The sequence below is a fragment of the Misgurnus anguillicaudatus genome, chromosome 17, assembly GCF_027580225.2.
Source record: "Misgurnus anguillicaudatus chromosome 17, ASM2758022v2, whole genome shotgun sequence".
Classification (NCBI taxonomy): Eukaryota; Metazoa; Chordata; class Actinopteri; order Cypriniformes; family Cobitidae; genus Misgurnus; species Misgurnus anguillicaudatus.
The window spans coordinates 7,575,107-7,595,939 of NC_073353.2; the positions used below are offsets into that span (position 1 = coordinate 7,575,107).

General features: G+C 38.7%; 1 protein-coding gene and 1 long non-coding RNA gene across 7 annotated transcripts; one reads left to right on the plus strand and one right to left on the minus strand.

The window, feature by feature from the left end:
• The first annotated feature begins 359 nt into the window (after positions 1–359).
• Positions 360–20,496, plus strand: lims2 (LIM and senescent cell antigen-like domains 2). Of its 5 annotated transcripts, none has more exons than XM_073854902.1 (11): positions 360–509; positions 828–1,024; positions 5,182–5,341; positions 7,197–7,262; positions 13,846–13,967; positions 16,632–16,781; positions 17,436–17,586; positions 17,697–17,789; positions 19,442–19,490; positions 19,802–19,872; positions 19,984–20,496. In XM_073854902.1, the coding sequence occupies exons 2-11, from the start codon at positions 864–866 to the stop codon at positions 20,125–20,127; spliced, it is 1,167 nt and encodes a 388-aa protein (XP_073711003.1). In that variant the 5' UTR covers positions 360–509; positions 828–863; the 3' UTR covers positions 20,128–20,496. The 5 variants fall into 5 exon arrangements, with proteins under 5 accessions (XP_073711003.1, XP_073711002.1, XP_073711004.1 ...); XM_073854901.1 differs by having other exon boundaries at positions 369–509; positions 767–1,024; XM_073854903.1 differs by having other exon boundaries at positions 406–529.
• On the minus strand, positions 9,378–13,268 carry LOC129436441 (uncharacterized). 2 transcript variants are annotated; one of them, XR_012358251.1, is made up of 4 exons: positions 12,795–13,268; positions 12,291–12,379; positions 11,962–12,044; positions 9,378–10,328 (listed from the first exon to the last, which is right to left on the minus strand). It is a non-coding gene; the product is annotated as an uncharacterized lncRNA (long non-coding RNA). The 2 variants fall into 2 exon arrangements; XR_012358250.1 differs by lacking the exon at positions 12,291–12,379 and having other exon boundaries at positions 12,795–13,252.
• Positions 20,497–20,833: the final 337 nt, after the last annotated feature.

The window sequence follows — 20,833 nt, forward strand, 5'->3', positions numbered from 1 at the left end:
CAAAAAACCTGATATGAAAACCATTGACATAAATTGTCAATAATAGGATAAATTTGTTTTTGTGTCATTCACTACAACCACCAAGTGGCATTTCATGACCCACCCGATCCCACCATTGAGACCCACTAATGAGTCCAGACCTACAGTTTAAAACCCCTGCTTTAAGTGATGTTTAAACACTAAATGGCTACTAATATTTGACTGTGTTGTGTTGTACTGAAGGTATTTTTAGTTTTGTGGATCATCTGTGTACTGCAGAAGCACTGAAACACTTAAGAAAAACAAAGACAGTTTTTGAGGGGTGGAGTTTTCTCCGCATATCCCAAATTCCCAACTTAGCCCAGACTGCTTACATCATTCAGAGGGAACTGCCAAGTTTGGAGATGTCATGTGTGGTGTATTTATAGAGCTGTGAAGAGGACGACTATTAAAACTTGTGTATGCGTGTGTGTGGCTGTAAAAACAGATTTGTTGTTGTTTTATATACTCAAGGTTTCATTTTTATGATGGTAAGAAACAGAATTTACAAGTAGGTTCTTATTAAGAAGCAGACTTGATCTTTGTTTGTAGTTCATTATCATGCAGCATTTCTGTGCAAATCTGTGTGATTTATAAGACATGAGTGAACTGTAGATGAATAATGAGTTTTACTAGTGTAAAATGATCTGGTTAAGATCTGATGTGTAACTGACAGATGACAGGAGGTTATGGGGTGGGGTGTAGAGACAGACCAGACCCTCACAGTCTGTCTATTATTGTCTTTCAGTCACTCGTTCGTTCGGTCTCTTACTAACTTCACTGCTTTCACACAACCTCTCTGGATTTAGTGAAAGTTTAGAGTCAAATCTCTTGTGGATATCATCATGGATATGCCAATACAACACGAGAACGGCGAGCTGGGCCGAGACAACGGCCTTCAGTACACAGAGATTTCTGAGGGATCCGAGATGCCTGTGATAAAATCACAAAGACGACGGAGTGACGTGAAAGTCTACAAAGAGTTTTGTGATTTCTACGTGCGCTAGTGAGTGTTCAGATCTACACTAAACAAACCTTTTAACTTTCAATTCATTTTAATGTTTCATATTTTTCTAAATGCTCAGTGGTGATAAACGTTTAGAGATAATGTTCCACAGGTGTTGATTATTTGGCTTTGTGTTGCATTATCATCCTGGGGTGTGCATTATTTTCAAATAATTCAATGGCCCGTTGTCAGTAATAATAAACTAACATCTATAATGAGTTTTATCCCTCATCTAAAGAATCAGTGATATGTGTATAGGGCTGACAGTCAGAGAAGACCATCACAAAAAATCTATTCAAAATTAAACACAACAACTGAGATTTGACATTAAAAGTTAACTTGTGTTTACTTGTTCACTTACATCTGCAAAAGTCAAAAGGATTTAATATTAGGGCTGTCACAATGATTAAATAATCGTCTCATTGCGATTGTTTGACCTCATCGCAATGATTTCAGATCACCGCGATGATTGCACATCTCTCTAAAAAACACAAGGGGGAGCTGCAGCGCCTGTATAAACGAGACAGTATCAGATTACTTTTAAATATGTATGTGTATTAATATTTACTGCCAGATAAACATTGCAAAAGATTTGATTTAAATAATCACAACAATGTGTGAAAATAAATTTATGAACAAACAAAAAATGTATGAGAATTAAATGTCAAAGCAATAAAACAGACAATTAATCCTCAAAGTCCTAAAACAGGCAATTAATCGTCATAACCTTAGCAATTTTACCTTCAGCCAAAATTGATAATTGTGACAATATCGTTTTTTTTTCACATGAACTTAAACAGCATGTCCCTCATCAAACTAGCTTCATATGTACAACTCCATTCATTCTTCTGAGCTATGAAAGAGCATTGATGCTTTCTGAACAATGACATTTATCTCTGATGTCATTTCTTATTATTCTGAGTCAACGATAATATGCCTGTTATTATTGGAGGGAGTGCAACAGAAGATCACCCTTCTGTAGTGAACTCCACATCAATTCAACAGGATTATTATTCAGTGTAAAATATATTAAAGAACATTGGACAGACTGTTGTTGACCTTAGACCTTAAAGGGGACATACCATGAAAATCTGACTTTTCCATGTTTAAATGCTATAATTGGGTCCCCAGTGCTTCTATCAACCTAGAAAATGTGAAAAAGATCAACCCAGTAACTTATTGGTAAACCATTCTCTGCAAGCATGTGAAAAAAGTAGGTCATTGAAATTTGGCTCCCCTTGTGATGTCAGAAGGGGCTAATACCGCCACTTAAATCTGCACTTTACAACCATGGCACTTTCTATTTAGTGCTCAATTGCATTTTAAGGACACACCCAAAACAGCACATTTTTGATCACACCTACAAAGTGCCAATTTTAACATGCTATAATAAATTATCTATATGGTATTTTGAGCTAAAACTTCACATATTTACTCTGGGGACACCAAATACTTATTTGACATCTTAAAAAAAGTTTTGTAAAATGTGCCCTTTAACAAAGAGGATTTGTGTGATAATCTTTCTTCAACTGAACAAAACAAAAAAAAGGTTTTTATATAAAATACACACACGTCACTATCATGTTGAGGCTGAAGAAATGATATTATATACATCTGGGACAGCATGCCAATGATTCTCATTTTTGAGTGAAGTTTTTGACAGATGACATTATGTATACTGCTCATAGGCCCTGTTAACACCTGCTATTAAGATGCATTTTGGTCGATGGGATCACAAGTGGATGACGCTAAATACAGGTGTAAACAGGGTGTGAAACGTTTTAAGCTCGTCCACTCGTGATAACTTTAATGTCTTTTGTGGTTGTTTGAACACAATGTTTTTCCATTATTCCAAACTTCTAGCATGAACACACAGTTTACAGCATTATCTTTAGACGATGATTGAAAAACTAAAGCAGTTTTCTGTGTTTTTTTATTTTATTTAGTAAGCGTGTGAAAGTTGCGCAAGCTTATTTCATCAATTTCTGTAAAATATCAGATAAAGTTCATGTACAAAACTCTGTGCAGTATGTTTACTAACAACACAAGCAACGGTACTCTGACATAATATTACTATAGTTTGCATCAATTTAAACCCGGCATTTCTTTTAAACAAAAGGATTAAAATACCAGGTGTAAACGTGAATGTGTGTCTTTCGAGGGCGCACAATGCTCGTCACAACATGTATGTAGCCTGTGTGTGTTGCTCGTCACGTCAAAATATGTGTTTGGGGCGTCACATAAACCGATGTGCATTACGCGTCATGTCAAAATATGTGTCTGCTGCAGACGCTTCAAAGAGGTTTAAGATAAAAGAGTTGCTCATTTTTGCCATACTCGCTTAATCTCGTGTTATCAGAGTTTAGTGTTAAGTAAGTGTCTTGCAAGGTTTTGTGAACTTGAGCATCTCTCTTATAATTTTGACATGATGCACATACAGTTGAAAGAAAAAGTATTTGAACCCTTTGGGCTTGCTTGGATTTCTTCATGGATTGGTCATAAAATGTGTTTTGATCTTCATGTAAGTCACAACAATAGAGAAACACAGTCTGCTTAAACTAATACCGCACAAACATTATACGTTTTCATGTTTTTACTGACACAACATGTAAACATCCGTGGTGCAGGGTGGAAAAAGTATGTGAACCTTTGGGTTTAATAACTGGTTGACCCTCCTTTGGCAGCAATAACCTCAACCAAATGTTTCCTATAGTTGCAGATCAGACCTGCACAACGGTTTCAGGAGAAATTTTGGACCATTCCTCTTTACAAAAGTGTTTCAGTTCAGCAATATTCTTGGGATGTCTGGTGTGAATCGCTCTCTTGAGGTCATGCCACAGCATCTCAATCGGGTTGAGGTCAGGACTCTGACTGAGCCACTCCAGAAGGTGTACTTTCTTCTGTTGAAGCCATTCAGTTTTTAATTTACTTCTATGCTTTGGGTCGTTGTCCTGTTGCATCGTCCATCCTCTGTTTAGCTTCAGTTGGCAGACAGATGGTCTTAAGTTTTCCTGCAAAATGTCTTGATAAACTTTGGAATTCATTTTTCCATCAATGACAGTAATCCGTCCAGGGCCTAAGGCAGCAAAGCAGCCCCAAACCATGATGCCCCCTCCACCATATTTCACAGTTGGGATGAGGTTTTGATGTTGGTGTGCTGTGCCTTTTGTTCTCCACACATAGCGTTGTGTGTTCTTTCCAAACAACTCAATTTTGGTTTCATCTGTCCACAGAATGTTTTGTCAGTAGTGCTGTGGAACATCCAGGTGCACTTTTGCAAACTTCAAACATGCTGCAATGTTTTTTTTGGACAGCAGTGGCTTCCTCCGTGGTGTCCTCCCATGAAGTCCATTCTTGTTTAATGTTTTCCTTATTGTAGATTTGTCAACAAAAATGTTAGCGTGTGCCAGAGATTTCTGTAAGTCTTTAGCTGATACTCTAGGATTCTTCTTCACCTCATTGAGCATTCTGCACTGTGCTCTTGCAGTCATCTTTACAGGACGACCACGCCTAGGGAGTGTAGCAACAGTGCGGAACTTTCTCCATTTGTAGACAATCTGTCTTACCGTGGACACATGGGCATCAAGGCTTTTAGATATACTTTTGTAGCCCTTTCCAGCTTTATGCAAGTCAACAATTCTTGATCGTAGGTCTTCTGAGAGCTCTTTTGTGCGAGGCATGGTTAACATCAGACAAAAAAGTGGTGTGTGTTTTATTGGACAGGGCAGCTTTAATCAACACATCCAATCTCATCACATTGATTGGACCCCAGGTTGGCTGACTCCTGGCTCCAATAAGCTCTTGGAGACGTCATTAGCCTAGGATTTCACATACTTTTTCCACCCTGCACTATGAATGTTTACATGTTGTGTTCAATAAAAACATGAAAACGTCCAATGTTTGTGCGGTATTAGTTTAAGCAGACTGTGTTTCTCTATTGTTGTGACTTAGATGAAGATCAGAACACATTTTATGACCAATTTATGAAGAAATCCAAGTAAGCCCAAAGGGTTCACATACTTCTTCTTTCAACTGTAGTTTCACATGACGCAACAAACATACATTTTGAATTCACGCCCATCGGAAGAGAAGTCATGGGTCGCCATTGAACCTGATATATGAGCGATCAGAAATAATTGATAGTTTTGTGTCTGCAGCAACATGGCGAATGCTTTGGCCAATGCGATCTGTGAGCGCTGCAGGAGCGGCTTTACACACACTGAGAAGATTGTCAACAGTAACGGTGAGCTGTATCATCAGCAGTGCTTCACATGTGCACAGTGTTTCCAACAGTTAGAGGAGGGACTCTTTTATGAGGTAACACAACACACACACACACACACACACACACACACATCAGATATCTGTTCTCATTAAAAACTCTTTTCTCTTTAGACAGAATGATTAGTTTATTATTTTCCTTTGTTGTCATGTACTTTATGAATGTTTCCTATTAAAACTTTGGCTAAAGTCAACTCTGACGTTTTCTTTGAAAACAAGCATCATCAAAATACACAATGACCCTGATGGCACATGAACAGATCTTTTGACATCAAAACTGTATCATGTTCATGTATGTATTAAAAACACTCCCTTGGTTTTGCAAGTCAATTCAACCTACTATTTTAAGTTTTGACATGTTATAAGTTGACCTAACTTATAAAGGCGTGTTAAAATTATTTAACCTAATTTGTTAAGTTATAACATGTTGATATTTTGAATTTTTTGTTAAATCAACTCAGATTTACAAGTCATGTAGTTGAGAAAAGTCAACTTCATTTTAGAAGTTATAACAACTCACCTGTAGTTATAACAACTCATCTCTAGTTGGGATAAATAATAGTAAGTTAAAATTACTTGTAAATCCGAGTTGATTCAACAAAACATTTTAAGACAGCAAAGTTGTAACGAAGAGGCATGAGACGGAGGATCCATTCGCAGTTTTATTAATCTCACAAATATAATACAATGGGGCAAACCAGAATCAGAGTGGTGGACAGGCTGGGTCGAGGCAGGCAGATAACAATCAATAATCCTTAAGACAGGCAAGGGTCAGTGGCAGGCAGATAACAATCGGTAATCCAGAAAACAGGCAAAGTAAACAGGCAGGTAGCAAACACTCAGTAATCCAATAACAGGCAACGTCACAACAGAAATAGCAATCCGAATAATGTTCAACAAACGCTCAGAAATGTACACCGGGGCAATACAAGACTTCGCACCGTTCCTTGTGTAACATGGGTTTATAAAGCCAGTTCATAATAGACTGCAGCTGGTGGCGTGATCAGTCCCAGGTAAGAGGTATTATGGGAAATGTAGTGAAAAGGGAAAATTACCAACACTCTGGTGAAGGCGCCCTCTGACGGCCGGGAGGATGTGAAGAAGCGCCTTCATTCATAACAAAAGTATTTTTTATAGTGTAGGACTTTAGATTTTCTTTGTATTTTTATACTCATATTCTTATTGCGAATATTTATTGTATGAGTACATCTGTGTATTAATTGTATGCAATTGGTCATAAGGGATCTGAATAAAGCTTGAACTTCAACTTTAACTTAATAGGCAAGTTTAAGGCAATGTGAGCCCAAAGCCTTTAAAAAGAACCTGCATTAGACATTACCAGATTCTGTAGTCTGCAGAAAGATCATGCAGGCATGACTGAGGTTGCATGACAGGGTCTCGTTCCCTAACTTAGGATACATATGAAATATAACACACGTAACATGAGACATTTTTTCAATGTTGATGCTCTGGGGAACAGAATGTCTCTCAAAAATGCTGTGAAACACAGTCAACCCAGGGGGTGGGGGATTATGAGGGGGTCACATTTGTCATATCTGTGTGTAGTTTGGCATGTACTGTATATACCCAATCATACGTGAAGGAGTATTATGCAAAAACACAATTTTTGAAGAGTTTAAATGGTTTTGAATGAAGTGCTTCCTTTGCAGAAATATTTATGCTTTGCATGATAGTTTTCTGAAAAGAAGACATTATTCTGAGATGTGAAGCATTTTTAACCAAAAATTTGATCTAATACACTGATTTGGGAATGAAAGATCTGATCTGAGTATCATTACATGTGTTACATTTATTATTTTACGGTTTCTCAGCTGGATTTAACCGAAAATATATTTGCTTTTAATATGTTGCTTTCTCTCTTCCTCTGCAGTTTGAAGGCAGAAAATACTGTGAGCATGATTTTCAAATTCTGTTTGCTCCCTGCTGTCAGCAGTGTGGAGAGTTTACTGATGCTTCATACTCGTATGCATTGACAGAGATGACAGAGAACTTAAATGTATATTTATACTTAAAGTAATGGGAATTTAACTAGAGTTGACTGGAGTTAAATGAGCATAAAACAGACAGTCAGAAATATATTTAGAAATAAAGAGAATAAACTTTTAATAGAGAATAAACCTATGTTACTTTAAGCACTTTAATAGAAAAGGCATAAAAGTGTTCAGGTGAATAGTAGTAAAGTGCAACTTACCCAGTTACTAAGTACAGAGACTTTGGTACCTTACATCCCTGGATATTAGTCTAATAAATGCATTTGGTAAACTTGACTATGGACAATGGCAACATTTTGAGGTCAGTTGTTCCTGATAAAAACCACCTGAAACTGATTGTACTCCATTCTTCTGGATACTAAGGTTCAGGCCTCTGGAAGATTAGTCGATCTACTGCATTCTGAATCAAATGAAATGGTTTGATTGCCTGTGCAGGAAGATCAGCCAGCAGTGCATTGCAGTAGTCCAGTCTTAAAATACCCATGGCCTGGGAAAGAAGGTGTAATGCATGCTTTCTGATACTGCATAGGGCAAATCTGCAGTAACGTGTTGTCTTTGTAATGTGTTCGGTGAATGTCAGTTATGGTCATCAAAGACTACACTAAGGTTTCTGGCAGTTCTGGTTGGTGTTATGGTTGCAGCTCCAAGTTGTATGGTGAAGTTGTGTGGCACCGGGTGGGCAAAAAGACAAGAAGTTGGGTAGGTTAAGTTGGATGTCTTGCATATCTCATGTCTTTTAGGCAGGCTGCAATGTGAGCTCCCTCTACAAAGGGATCATCTGGCTGGAAAGAGAAGAATATCTAAGTATCATCAGCATAGTAGTGGTGAGAGAAACCATGTGATTGTATAATGGGTCCTAGGGATGTTGCAAAAAGGGAGAATAGAAGTGGTCCAAGCACCGATCCTTGCGGGACTCCAGTGATCATGGTTGGGATTTGGATAGCTCTCCTCTACAAATACCCTGAAGGACCTACCTGAGAGGTACGATTCAAACCAATATAATCCAGTTCCTGTGATTCCCAGTGATGACAGGGTTAATGATTTAGACTCTGCCTTAGCCCCTGCAGGGCTTTAGTGACTGAAAGAAGTGTTGTTTCAGTGAAATGGTTGCATAATTAAAGCCTGATTGATTGTCTTTCAGCAGATTGTTCTAAGAGAGGAATGCTGATACCTTATTGAAAACAGCTTGTTCAACTGTGTTGATGGTTATAAACGCGAGAGGGAAACTGGCCTGTAGTTGTTTGCAAGCTACTTAAATGTACTGGTGAAAGTGCCAGTGAGAAGGGAAAAGTTGCTGATGTGTGTGAGTGAAGATATAAGTGTGCTTGAAATGGTCTGCAAGAGATGAGATCTTGAACGTCCTACTTCACTACGCTGTCTCTTTTCTCATGTAAACACTATACCTCATTGATGCCAAATTATTTCAAATCAATATTTCTTGTCTAATTATTCACTCACGTGGCAAGTATCTATGTAATATCTGGAAGTACAATATCTCTTTTGTGTTTTAAGAATAACTAATATAACAATACCCAGCAAACATAAGGTCAGCGGTCCACCGGCGGACCACCAGCGGCAAAGTTGGCGGTCCACTGGCGGATGCCGTCAGCGGCACGCCGGAGTTTTGCCCATCGTTTTTCCAGCGGACCACCAGCGGCAGCCGCTACTTTTTCGACGGAGGTCCGCTGTCGGACCGCTGCCCCAGATAACATAAGGCCAGCGGACCAGCTGCGGTCCACCGGCGGATGCCGCCAGCGGCTCGCCGGAGTTTTGCCCATCGTTTTTCCAGCGGACCACCAGCGGCAGCCGCAGAGGGCGGAGGTCCGCTGTTGGACCGCTGCTCCAGCTAACACAAGGCCAGCGGATGAGTGGCGGTCCGCCGGCGAATGCCGCCAGCGGCTCGCCGGAGTTTTACCCATCGTTTTTCCAGCGGACCACCAGCGGCAGCCGCAAAGGTCCGCTGGTTTATACAGGTAATGGTTGCTAGCTGCCCGGTCGGTTCGTGGTTCATAATTGTTTAATCACGCTAACCAAATGTCTTTCAACACAATAAAAAACAATTTACATCAGCAACTGCAAATTTATTATTGTCAGTAAACAGAATAAATATTCAAATGCATATACATTTATCACATGCATTAAAACCAACATGACTTCCAAATAAAAACAACCAGTTTACACCTTTCTGTACCCATGCAAAGTTATCCATGATTTTACCATCATTTGCAGTAACACATGGTAAATATAAAATCAACCATGGTTTCACAACATAATAAAGAATAAACATTCTCTTACAACAGCATAGGTTTATAGTACTGCATTTTAGTAACCACAAACTTTACCATGATTTAAAAATATACGGTTACCATGGTTTCACTCCAGCATTACTATAATACTACTATACTGCCCAACAAAGCCAAAGCGCAGTAACTATGCATTTGGTCCGAATTGAGGTAAAGGTTGAAATGGGCTTTGTGAGATCTGTTGTCTTGTGACAAAGTCTCCTGGTTTAATTTTGTCCCATCAGAAAAATGTGTTTGCCAAAATTGCAGTAACAAGTTTGACTGGCTGGTGTAAAACACTTTAAGAACTTTTTTCTCGGTTTTAGTGTTTGCGTAGTTACTGCACTTAGAAGAAGAAACTTTTTCAACCCACTTTGTGTTGTTACAATGTCTGTAATATGTACATTAACAATATTTGGATGATGCAAAACATCATTTTGGCAGAGTGTTGTGGACAAATAAATGGAAATAAATCAGTAAAATTAGGTAAAGAATATTTTTTCAAATATAAACATATATTGTATTTGTAACAATATTAAGTGGGTTGAAAATCTGTAGGGTTGCGCTTTGGTGCAGTAATTACAATATGTTACATTTGGCAGTTGTGTATGTCCATCTATAGATGCCATCATATAATGTCTTTGTGAGTGTTTACGTCATCTGAAGTCTTCACAAGTGAGGCTGGATCCAAACTGAGATGTAAGCTCTCGTTATCTTATGATGTGTATCCTGATGGACAAAAACAGAAAAGCAAAATGAGAATGATTAGGATTGCTGCTGTTCATATTATTTCAAGCAAAAGCTCATTTGCGCATTTATTATTTAATTACTGAAGAACAAGGTCATAAGAATTTAGGAGTAAAATGTGAAAAAGCCTTGTCTTTTTATTGTATTTTGTTAAAGAGCAATTATGGTCCGACTCATGATTTTACATTTACTTTGGTGTGTAAGTATGTATTAGTACATGTTAACGGTATGCGTAAACAATGAGTAACAATGACTTTGTATTGCGTGAGGCTGCCTGAACCTCCATGTCATTTCTGGCTTATAACAAGTACCACAACAATGCCTAAAAGCTGCTGCGTGACAGGGTGTGGAGCTAACATAGCCTGGCTCCGCCCTCCTACGTGCTTCCACTTAATTTTCATTTCGCTTTTGTACAATGTCTGGGACTGCTGTGTAGAGTTTCGTTTTCTCCTGCAAAAATCTGCAGGACCAATCAGCGAACAGAGGTTGTGCGTCAGTTTGAGTTGTCATTCAGTAATGGCAGCGGAGAAAGACGTGAGAAAAGCTATTCGGTCCGTTGTTGCAAAACTGCCGAATATACAGAAGTTAAAGCTGGAGCAAGAACAATGTTTGCTAAGTTTTGTTGGTCTGATCATTCAAACTTGATGTTTCCAGCCGGTTTTGGCGCATGACATACGTCACGACCACATGTTAACAATTGCCTATGGCAGATCCTGAGTGACTCTGGGCAGATCCAATAGTTTTAAACTTCAACAGAAGACCCTCCTTAACGGAAGTAACACTCTGCAATGGAGCGTGGCCAGACTCCCTGTACAAATGAAATGAATGTACGAGAGTCTGGTTGGACCAGGCTTGAGCTAACAAGCCAAAAACCCAGAAATAAGATTTTATAAGCTGTTGACACAAAAAAAACCTAGCGTTTCAAAGACACAAAACTGGATACAGGCAACTTGTCATAGTACTACTATAATTAGAACTATGCACAGTTGCCCACTGGAGGGAAACATAGTCAGCGATCCACTTTTGTCTCATTAAAGGCTGGGTTTTATAGCTTGGTACTAAAAACTTATTTCTGGGTTTTTCAGCATGTTAGCTGTAGACTCTGTCACGCAGCAGCTTTCAGGCATTGTTTTGTTTTTTGGTTATAAGCCAGAAATGCAATATAAAGTAAATGGAGATGGTTGGATTGTTTTCCCCCGGTGGGCGTGGTTTTCTAATAATGCGCTGTCTGTATAATTGCTCCCGCTTTTACTCATAGCCTACAAATGAACTCCTGTCAGCATTGCATTGTGACCGAATCTTTCAAACAGGAGCGTCACATTTCCGGCTGACGTCAGACATATTCAGGCCAATCACAACGTACATATTAGCTGGCCAATCAGGGACACAGCGCATTTCAGATCGATGAGTTCTGTATAAAATCAATGCGTTTGAGGAAGGGAGGAAATCTAAAGCTATAAAAATGTATGTGTTTTTAACCGTACACCACGCAAACACATTGCATATTATACCAAATACACAAAATAACATTGTTTTTTACCAATGAAATTGGATGCACTTTATAAATAAACCACAACCTTTAACCAGCAATGTATTAGTTTGAGGTTGTACTTACTATTTATGAGATTCATAGCACCTTAGAGATGTTTTCTGACAGGTCTGCTTCGACTCTGCTGCACGGATATCAGCATGGAAAATCTACAAACATAACATGCAATTTGTCACAAAGCAATCAATATTGATTTAAAAGATGTGAAACACTGAAAAGAAAATATAACATAATCTATGTTTTTAGGTTCACTTGTTCATTTAATATTGCTCATATGGTGCCACTCACGTTTGGATGTTAAAATCTTCCTAGAATAACTGCTATAAACGCAGAAAAATGGCAAGATGCATGGTAATATGTTGTGAAAAAAGTGAGTTAATATGCTCTCAACCTGCCTGAGTTTAAATCTCTGTCTGTGGCTCCCTTCAGAAAATGTTGAAATCTTTCAGCTTTTCTTCTATTATAGAGGTTATTTTGGTCACTCCTAAAATAAAATAACAACTTTTTGTATATATATGTTTACGATAAAACATGTGTTTGTACTAGTTTCACCAAATACTCACGCTATATTAAAGTTTTTTCACCGTTTAACTGTGCAGTACATTGCATATTTTAGGCTAAACAAATTAGCCTAAGTTACTTCCAATAATGCATTAACAACCTGAACAAAGCTATCACATCATCTCATCAACACACGAAGTTGCTTTTTAAAAAGCCAAAACTTAATAAACAATGCAAAAGCTATAGTCACCCTAACATCATCACTTTTGAAAAGCGTCCACATGCTAACAGAAGACAAAAAAACATTTCTATTAAGTAAATATTCAACACAAGCGTTTCTGTTACGTGTCAATAATAGTTTTGTGTATTATTTGTGTATTTTGAGGGACTAAACTTACCTGAAAACAGTAAAGAAACCCGTGAAAGAGGAGCTTCGTCAGTCCCACCTCATGGTAATCTGTATTGAGGGAAAGAAGGCTGTTCGACTTCCTGCCTGCGGCCCCGCTAGAACTGACAGACGGATGACGTTAAAGTGCCGCGAGAGCGAGACGAAATTACACTTCGTATGAGTTCTCGAATCGTTCTCGCGGTACTTTGACGTCATACAGCTGTCGGTTCTTGCAGCGCCGCATGAAGTCGAACAAGCCAAAAGGGGCACGTGTTCGGTGCGCACAACACACGCGTCATGGCAAATTCACACATTGACATAATCACTACAACAATTTAAAATCTCCTCAAATGATTATGAAATCACTAACTCGTGTTTGTTTGTTGTCTATAAATGTCCAAATTACCACACCTGCACGTGGACTATATTGTATTAAACACTATCTCTCATTTTTTATTTTATCCTTAAAATTCTTTTAAACTGAAATATTTAAAAAATGTATGCATTTCGTTAAATAAGCCCTTTATGCAGTCTCATATTGTTTTTCGTGTATTTTCTTAAGATTTTTATAATTCTTAGTTTCAGTACCTAGCAGTTTGCCACTGGTGTACCAACGGTGGTCCAGCAGGGGCAGGCCGCTGGTGGCTTGCCACCCAAGAAACGGCAGCAGACCGACAGCTTTTTTACGTTGGTCGGTTTGCCGAAGGTGCCCCGACGGTGGTCCGACCGCGTCAAGCCGCTGACTTCGTGCCACCCAAAAACCGCCGGCGGACCGTCAGGTCATTGTTTGCTGGGGCGATTTGCCACTGGTGTACCAACGGTGGTCCAGCAGGGGCAAGCCGCTGGTGGCTTGCCACCCAAGAAACGCCGGCAGACCGACAGCTTTTTTACGTTGGTCGGTTTGCCGAAGGTGCCCCGACGGTGGTCCGACCGCGTCAAGCCGCTGACTTCGTGCCGCCCAAAAACCGCCGGCGGACCGCCAGGTCATTGTTTGCTGGGATATCTTTATCCCACACATATAAATGAGGTCAGTTTGTTGTGAAAATAATGTTGCATTCTCAGGAGAGTTCATCATTGGTCGAGTGATAAAGGCGTTGAACAACAGCTGGCACCCGGACTGTTTCTGCTGTGATATCTGTCATACGGTCCTCGCTGACGTGGGCTTTGTGAAGAATGCTGGCAGGTTAGTTTCTCAACAGGTGAACAGAACAAGATTGACTCAGACTGCTCAACTTTATACTTAAATGAAAATAAATGAGTGACATACATAAAAAGTATAGTATACCATCCCCAACATGTAACCTCTACATTAAACCCATCCCAGTAAGTCAGGGCTCTAGAGTGCGACCAATTTGGTCGCACATGCGACCTAATTTCTCAATGGTGCGACTTAAAAAAATATCAGGTCGCACTGGTGCGACCAGGAGTTCGAGGGAAAAAGCCATGGTCCAGATCTACGCGTGTGTACATTTAAAAATGCATGTGCGCTCGAGAGAGAGAGAGAGAGAGAGAGAGAGAGAGGGAGAGAGAGAGAGAGAGAGAGAGAGAGAGAGAGAGGTGAGTCCGTCAGATAAACAGAGTGGATGTAGCCGCGGATTATAAGAGAAGAGGAAAAGAACGATTGACAACTTTTTCTTTAAGAATGTTAAGTTGCCTGATCCGTCCGAAGATCATAACCAATGCTCTGACATCAACCCTCCCGTCACATCAGGTCCGAACCCGAAGACGGAATTAGGTAATGAGCCTCTTACTATCGAGTCAGAGCCAAAGCATAATTCTTTTGAAGAAAATTATTTGAACGTAACCCCGAACAGCAATGTCGCGTGCCGTGCGACAAATTTATAGAAAAAAGCCAGGAGTCAGGACCGCTGTTTTCTTCATAATCTTACTTCCAAATCGCTATCACCGCCCTGCCAGACTGTCTTAAATAGAGAAATAAGTTAATTCCTTGATTTGCGTTGTTGATTCATTTATAAATAATTCCCCCAAGAGTTTAGTTTATGCGCAAAAAGCATTAAAATGAATAGAACATGATGATTACATCTTTCTTTTGTGAAAAAATAATAAAATAAATAAGCCTTCATGAAATGTGTTTAACTTAAATATTAGCAAATTAACAAAACGAATTTAAAAGTAGCATATAGCCTATATGAGTTTATTTATTGTGTGACGCGCTCCAAATCCGATGCAGCACAAAAAACTTTTTTATGCAATCTCATCACGCGTTTCATGCCATGACCGGCGCGGGTTTACGCAGGGCAGCGAGAAAAATACATTAAACTTTAAACATTTAACATTCTACTTGAGTTTTTTTGGACATCTCTTTGGAATCACTGCAATCATATCATCAACTTAAAAGGTATAAATATAAGTGCAGCGCTTATGAGTGTTCAAACACTGCTGACCGCTCAGCTGTCAATCTGCCGACCCTCACAAAGTTTCACATTAAATGTTAATATATTTGAACAGTCATGGTCCTGTGCTTATTTCTGTCAATGTTCTGCTTGAATATCTTTAAAGGTTTCTACTTACTTTGCGATTTGCGGTGCGGCCGGTCGCAGTCTTTATGTAAAACGGGCGGGTATGAAATAAATTGATGCTGATGTCGGATAACGGGTCAAGTGTTATTTTAATCGCGCGGATGCGGGTTATCAAACAGGACTGTGCATGACTCGTATAAGGAAAATTATAAAATAGCCTACATGTTTATATTCTGTATTAAACCACCATAACTTGCGGTGTTAAAGGGACAGTTCACCCAAAAATGACAATTCTGTCATCATTAACTCTCCCATATTTGTTACAAACCTGTATAAATTTCTTTGTTCTGATAAACACCAAGCAAGATATTTTGAGGAATGTTAATAACCAAACCAAGCATGAGCCCCATTCACTTCTAGGAAAAAAAATACTATGGAAGTGAATGGGGCTTATGAATGGTTTGGTTACAAACATTCCTCAAAATATTTTCATTCATGTTCAGAAGAATAAAGACATTTATACAGGTTTGTAACAACATGAGAGTGAGTAAATTATGACAGAATTTTCATTTTTGGGTGAACTATAAATCCGATGCGGTCAAAAATTAGGGTGCACCTAACTTTTGTGCTGGTGCACCTAAGAAAAAATGTTAGGCGCACCAGTGCAACCAGTGCAAAAAGTTAGTCTAGAGCCCTGTAAGTAGTACACACACACACACACACACGCACGCACACACACACACACACACACACACACACACACACACGCACGCACGCACACACACACATACACACACACACACACACACACACACACACCTGGGGAACAACTGGAGGAAAGATGATTAATACTTTTTACTAATGTATAACTAATTTACAAATGTATCAAATAGGGTTCTCATTGTAATTTACAACAAACCAATTCAATTCAATTCAATTTTATTTATATAGCGCTTTTCACAATACTCAATTGTTTCAAAGCAGCTTTACATTAATAGAAGCAGTAAAAGCACAGAAAAACGACAGATAGCACAACATAATACACAATAGCATAAGCAGTCAAATTTGCTGCGGCTATGACGCGACATTATTAGCGAGCGTATTACTAATGTAACGTCTAGGAGAAGAAGCTAAATTAAGCCCAAGCAGGCTACCTCCCCGGGGTAAAAAAACCCCTAGGAGAAAAAAAAACAAAAACCCTGGGTTGTTTAGCCGAGGAAATAAAAAATAAAAAGTCCTAGGAGGGAAAAACCCTTGGGAGATATACTTGTAAACACATATAAACAGATAAGGAGATTAAGCGGGAACCATTGAAGATTTAACATTTTTATTTCATTAATTCAAGGATTTCTGCTGATTTCTAACAGACATCTGTGTCGTCCGTGTCATAACGGTGAGAAGGCTCATGGTCTGGGAAAATACATCTGTCAAAGGTGTCACACCATCATTGAAGAGCTTCCTCTTATTTTCAAGAATGACCCTTACCACCCTGATCACTTCAGCTGCTACAACTGCAGGTGAGAGCTGAACACAAAAAGCTGTGGTTGCCTGAAATGGTTTGTAAAGATACAGGAATCATTTTGCCGATGTGAAAAATATGACCATTGACCAAATGTATATTTTAACGTCCACATGATATCAAAACTGAGCATATTTACCTCTACTTAGTTTTGCCGTGAAAAATTCATCAATGCAATTCATGGCCGTAGAAAGTAAGGGTGCTGAGGGTTCTGGCTAAAAGGGGATACAGGTACGGCCAAACAAGATGTTGAGTTTAGGGTTAGAGGTAGGATTAGGATGAAAAGCACTCATCTGGTGAGATTTCATGAGATTTTGGCCATAGCTGTATCCCTTCTAGACACAACTGGTGCTAAGGGTGCTGCAGATCTTCCCTTCTGGAATGGCGTTTCTGATGATGTCAGTTTTATACTTAACTCCATTAACTTCTCTCAAACTGCAAGCCCAGTCTTCCATAGACAGTTAGACAAGATGAAAACTTATATAGAGATGCTGCACAGTGTCATACACAAATGAATGCTTTTAAGATTTATTAAATAAAAATATACATAAAACATGTCCCTGCACAAAATATTAACAAAAGAAATTTAATAATTTAAATGAAATATCACCATGGGAAGAGTTACTGTTATTGTGTGTGTGTGTTTGTGCAGTAAAGAGCTGAGCGCTGATGCGAGGGAACTCAAGGGTGAACTCTATTGTCTCCCGTGCCATGATAAATTGGGTGTGCCAATTTGTGGTGCCTGCAGGAGACCCATAGAAGGGCGAGTGGTGAATGCTATGGGCAAACAATGGCATATTGAGGTATTTCTTCTCACTTTAAATAAAACACATATGCTGCATATGCATCTATAATTATAACAATTGTTTTTACAGAATTTTTTTTTTATTTATTTCCTTCTTGTTGTCTGCAGCATTTTGTGTGTGTTAAATGTGAGAAACCGTTTCTCGGTCATCAACATTATGAACGCAGGGGGCTGGCGTACTGTGAGACCCACTACAACAAGGTATCAATGTATTTTATATCAATTTTTTATGAATTTAAAAATCACACAAATCAGGGTTTTAAAGAAGTGTTGTATTAAAGGAGCGGTGAATCAAAAACTCAATTTTAACTTGATAATTTGTTATATAAGAGGTCATCATACTTAAATGAACATCCTGCAAGTTTCAGAACTGAAAACGTCCGTGCTACTGAAATATAACCGTCTTTGGCACCAAGCCAGCTAAAAACTCCAGTCTAAAATTCGGAAATCTATGACGTCAAAGTAGAATTGAAACACCTCCCCATAACCAAAAGGACAAGTCTACTTTTGTAGCCCCGCCCACAGCTTCGCGTGACACGTGTGTCTCAGTAAGTAAACATGTCTTTAAAGATTGACAAATTTAACCAAAATGACTTTTTAAATACATTTTTTCTGAGAGACTTTTATTTTGACGCGGTGATCTGTTATGATACCATGGCAACGCTTTTTCGGTTTTGAAAGAACCGCGTGGGAACAACCATGAGAACAACACAGAAGCTAAATACTTCAATTCGGAGGCTTGGAACCTAACATTAGCAATATGCTTGGATAAAGTTTGCTTTTGAAGAAGTTCCAGCTCGTGTGGGGAGCGTTTGTTAACGTTGTGGACATGGATTCATTTGTAAAGAAGTCGATGCTGGATTTGCAGAGAGACTCAGTCAGAAGCACCACTTATATTGGATCTGACAACAATGACACAGCAGTATAATTCACAGTAAGACATTTTACTTTATTTAAGTTACTGCGTTTCACTATTGCTTTGTTAAAAGAGATTGCTTGATGTGTCCTGTTGTAACATCCGTGTCTAAATACGTTTGTTGACTGTTTTAATTTACTAAAAACATTAAACGCTTAATAAAGGTACAACACTTAACAATACGACTGTAATTTAAAGGTAGAAATATACAAAGTTAGTTATAAGGAAGGATTTATCAACCGCAGTTTAGATTCTGATGCCCGTTTACTGTGTTGTATACGGTAACTTAGGCAAGTTGCGTTTGAAAGGTCAAACACTCAACAAAGCTTATTTTTTATCATATAACTGTGTTATTTAACATTACGTGAATGTAAAAGCAACCTCACAAGCACAATAGAAATATACAAAGTTATTGATAAGGATTTATTAGCCGCAGTTTAGATTCGGATGCACGCTTACTGTGTTTTATACGGTAATTTAGTCACGTCGAGTTTTGTTTCTACTTTAATATACGTATTGTCATTTAGTGTATCATGTTTAGCACCCAGAATCTTTTGTGTCTCAAACATATTTGTGTTCGGCTGCTATTTTTATCACATTAATGTTTTAAAAACATTTCCCTACATGTAATGACGGGGAATGAAGCTGTCCAATCATAGCAGTGGGTGTTTACGTTCAGGTCTTCAATGCGGCCCGCCCCTTCAAACGAACCATTTCTCAAGACAGCCACTAATCCATGTTACAAAATAGCGTATTACTTATTGCTTTTGATGTTTTTGAATGTAAAAACAACGCGAAATGCATAAGTAGACATCAATCAACGTCATAAAGCAATAAAATCGACCAATTCACGGCCCCTTTAAATAATCAATTTTAAATTGCGCTTTTGTTATATATGAGGTCATTATACTTAAACGAACATCCTGTATCCTTGTAGCTCTTTGGAGACGTTTGTTTCCACTGCAACCGCGTCATTGAGGGACAAGGTGAGGATGTGTGACATGAATGTATTTATTAGCAGGTCTCACAGGTTAAACATTACTGCCACAATGAATTTATATAATAATGAAGTGTAGCAGAAACACACAGTCCAGCTACTTCACTGCCAATCATGAGTCATTAAATTAAGTCTAATTTCAGTCTTTGACTGCTGTGTGTTGTATAACACTACAGGAATTTGGAGGTTCTGCACAAAAATAATAATTATTTGATTTTCTTCTACAAATAATTAAATAATATTCGCATGATGTTGTGTATATAGTGAGTGAGAGATAATATTGCTGTTGCTGTCTTTAAGTTGCGTCTGCATTGAATAAGGCCTGGTGTGTCAACTGCTTTGTCTGTACCACATGCAACTCCAAGCTGACTCTCAAGTACGTACTCTTGTTTTGCTAAAAAAAGACACATAAACATTTACTTAATCCCATTTAATCATAAACATCTAACTTTCTCTGTTTTCCTTTGTTCGTTTTTTTATTGCTCAAGGATAAGTTTGTGGAGATCGACCTGAAGCCAGTGTGTAAGCGTTGCTATGAGCGAGTGCCAGAGGAGATGAAGAGACGCTTGGCCAAGCGTGAACGAGACTCGAAGGACAAGAAAAAGAAAATTCCCATCTGTCTGTAACCTGTAATCCGTCTTCACGTTTGTTGTTTGTTTGGATTTGGTCTGGATTTTTTCTTCCTCTTGTGATTTGTTCTGTAGATTTGACATGTTTCTAAAGCAAACAACATGGTAATAACATTAAAGGTATTGCGGAGGATTTTCTTTTTCCGGGTGGATCATCAAGACTATTGGTCCTTCTAGTTATCAATCAGGAGTGTTGTGCAATTGCATTTTTTTAAAAAGTGGAGAGGGCGGTTTTTTTTCTAAAATTCGAGAAAATCCTCCGCTACACCTTTAATGTGTTGTATAGCTCACTCAAAGTATCATTTTCATAAATCTTTAACTTTATCTTAACAAAATTAAAACACAGTTGATTTGGTGAGCTGTTGATGAATGTGTACAATGTCATTCTGTGCTTCTCTTGAGAATAGGACTGTTATATTATATCATAATATATACTATAAAAATAGACTATCAAGATAAAGTGTAACCGTCTGTTGCTATGCATCGAGCTTCATTTCACACTCTCAACAACCAAGATGGAGAGAGGAGCTGTTGTGGTAATGAGGGATGAAAGGGAGGTGTGCAGCTGGGAAGAGCTGATGGGCTGAGGCTGAAACTGATGGCTGTTGTCACAGGGGAAGGTGTCGGGACTGTCATTCAAAAACCTCATTCACACAGCACATTGATCCCAGAAAAGTCCCAGCAAATTGCCTGTGTGCCTTCT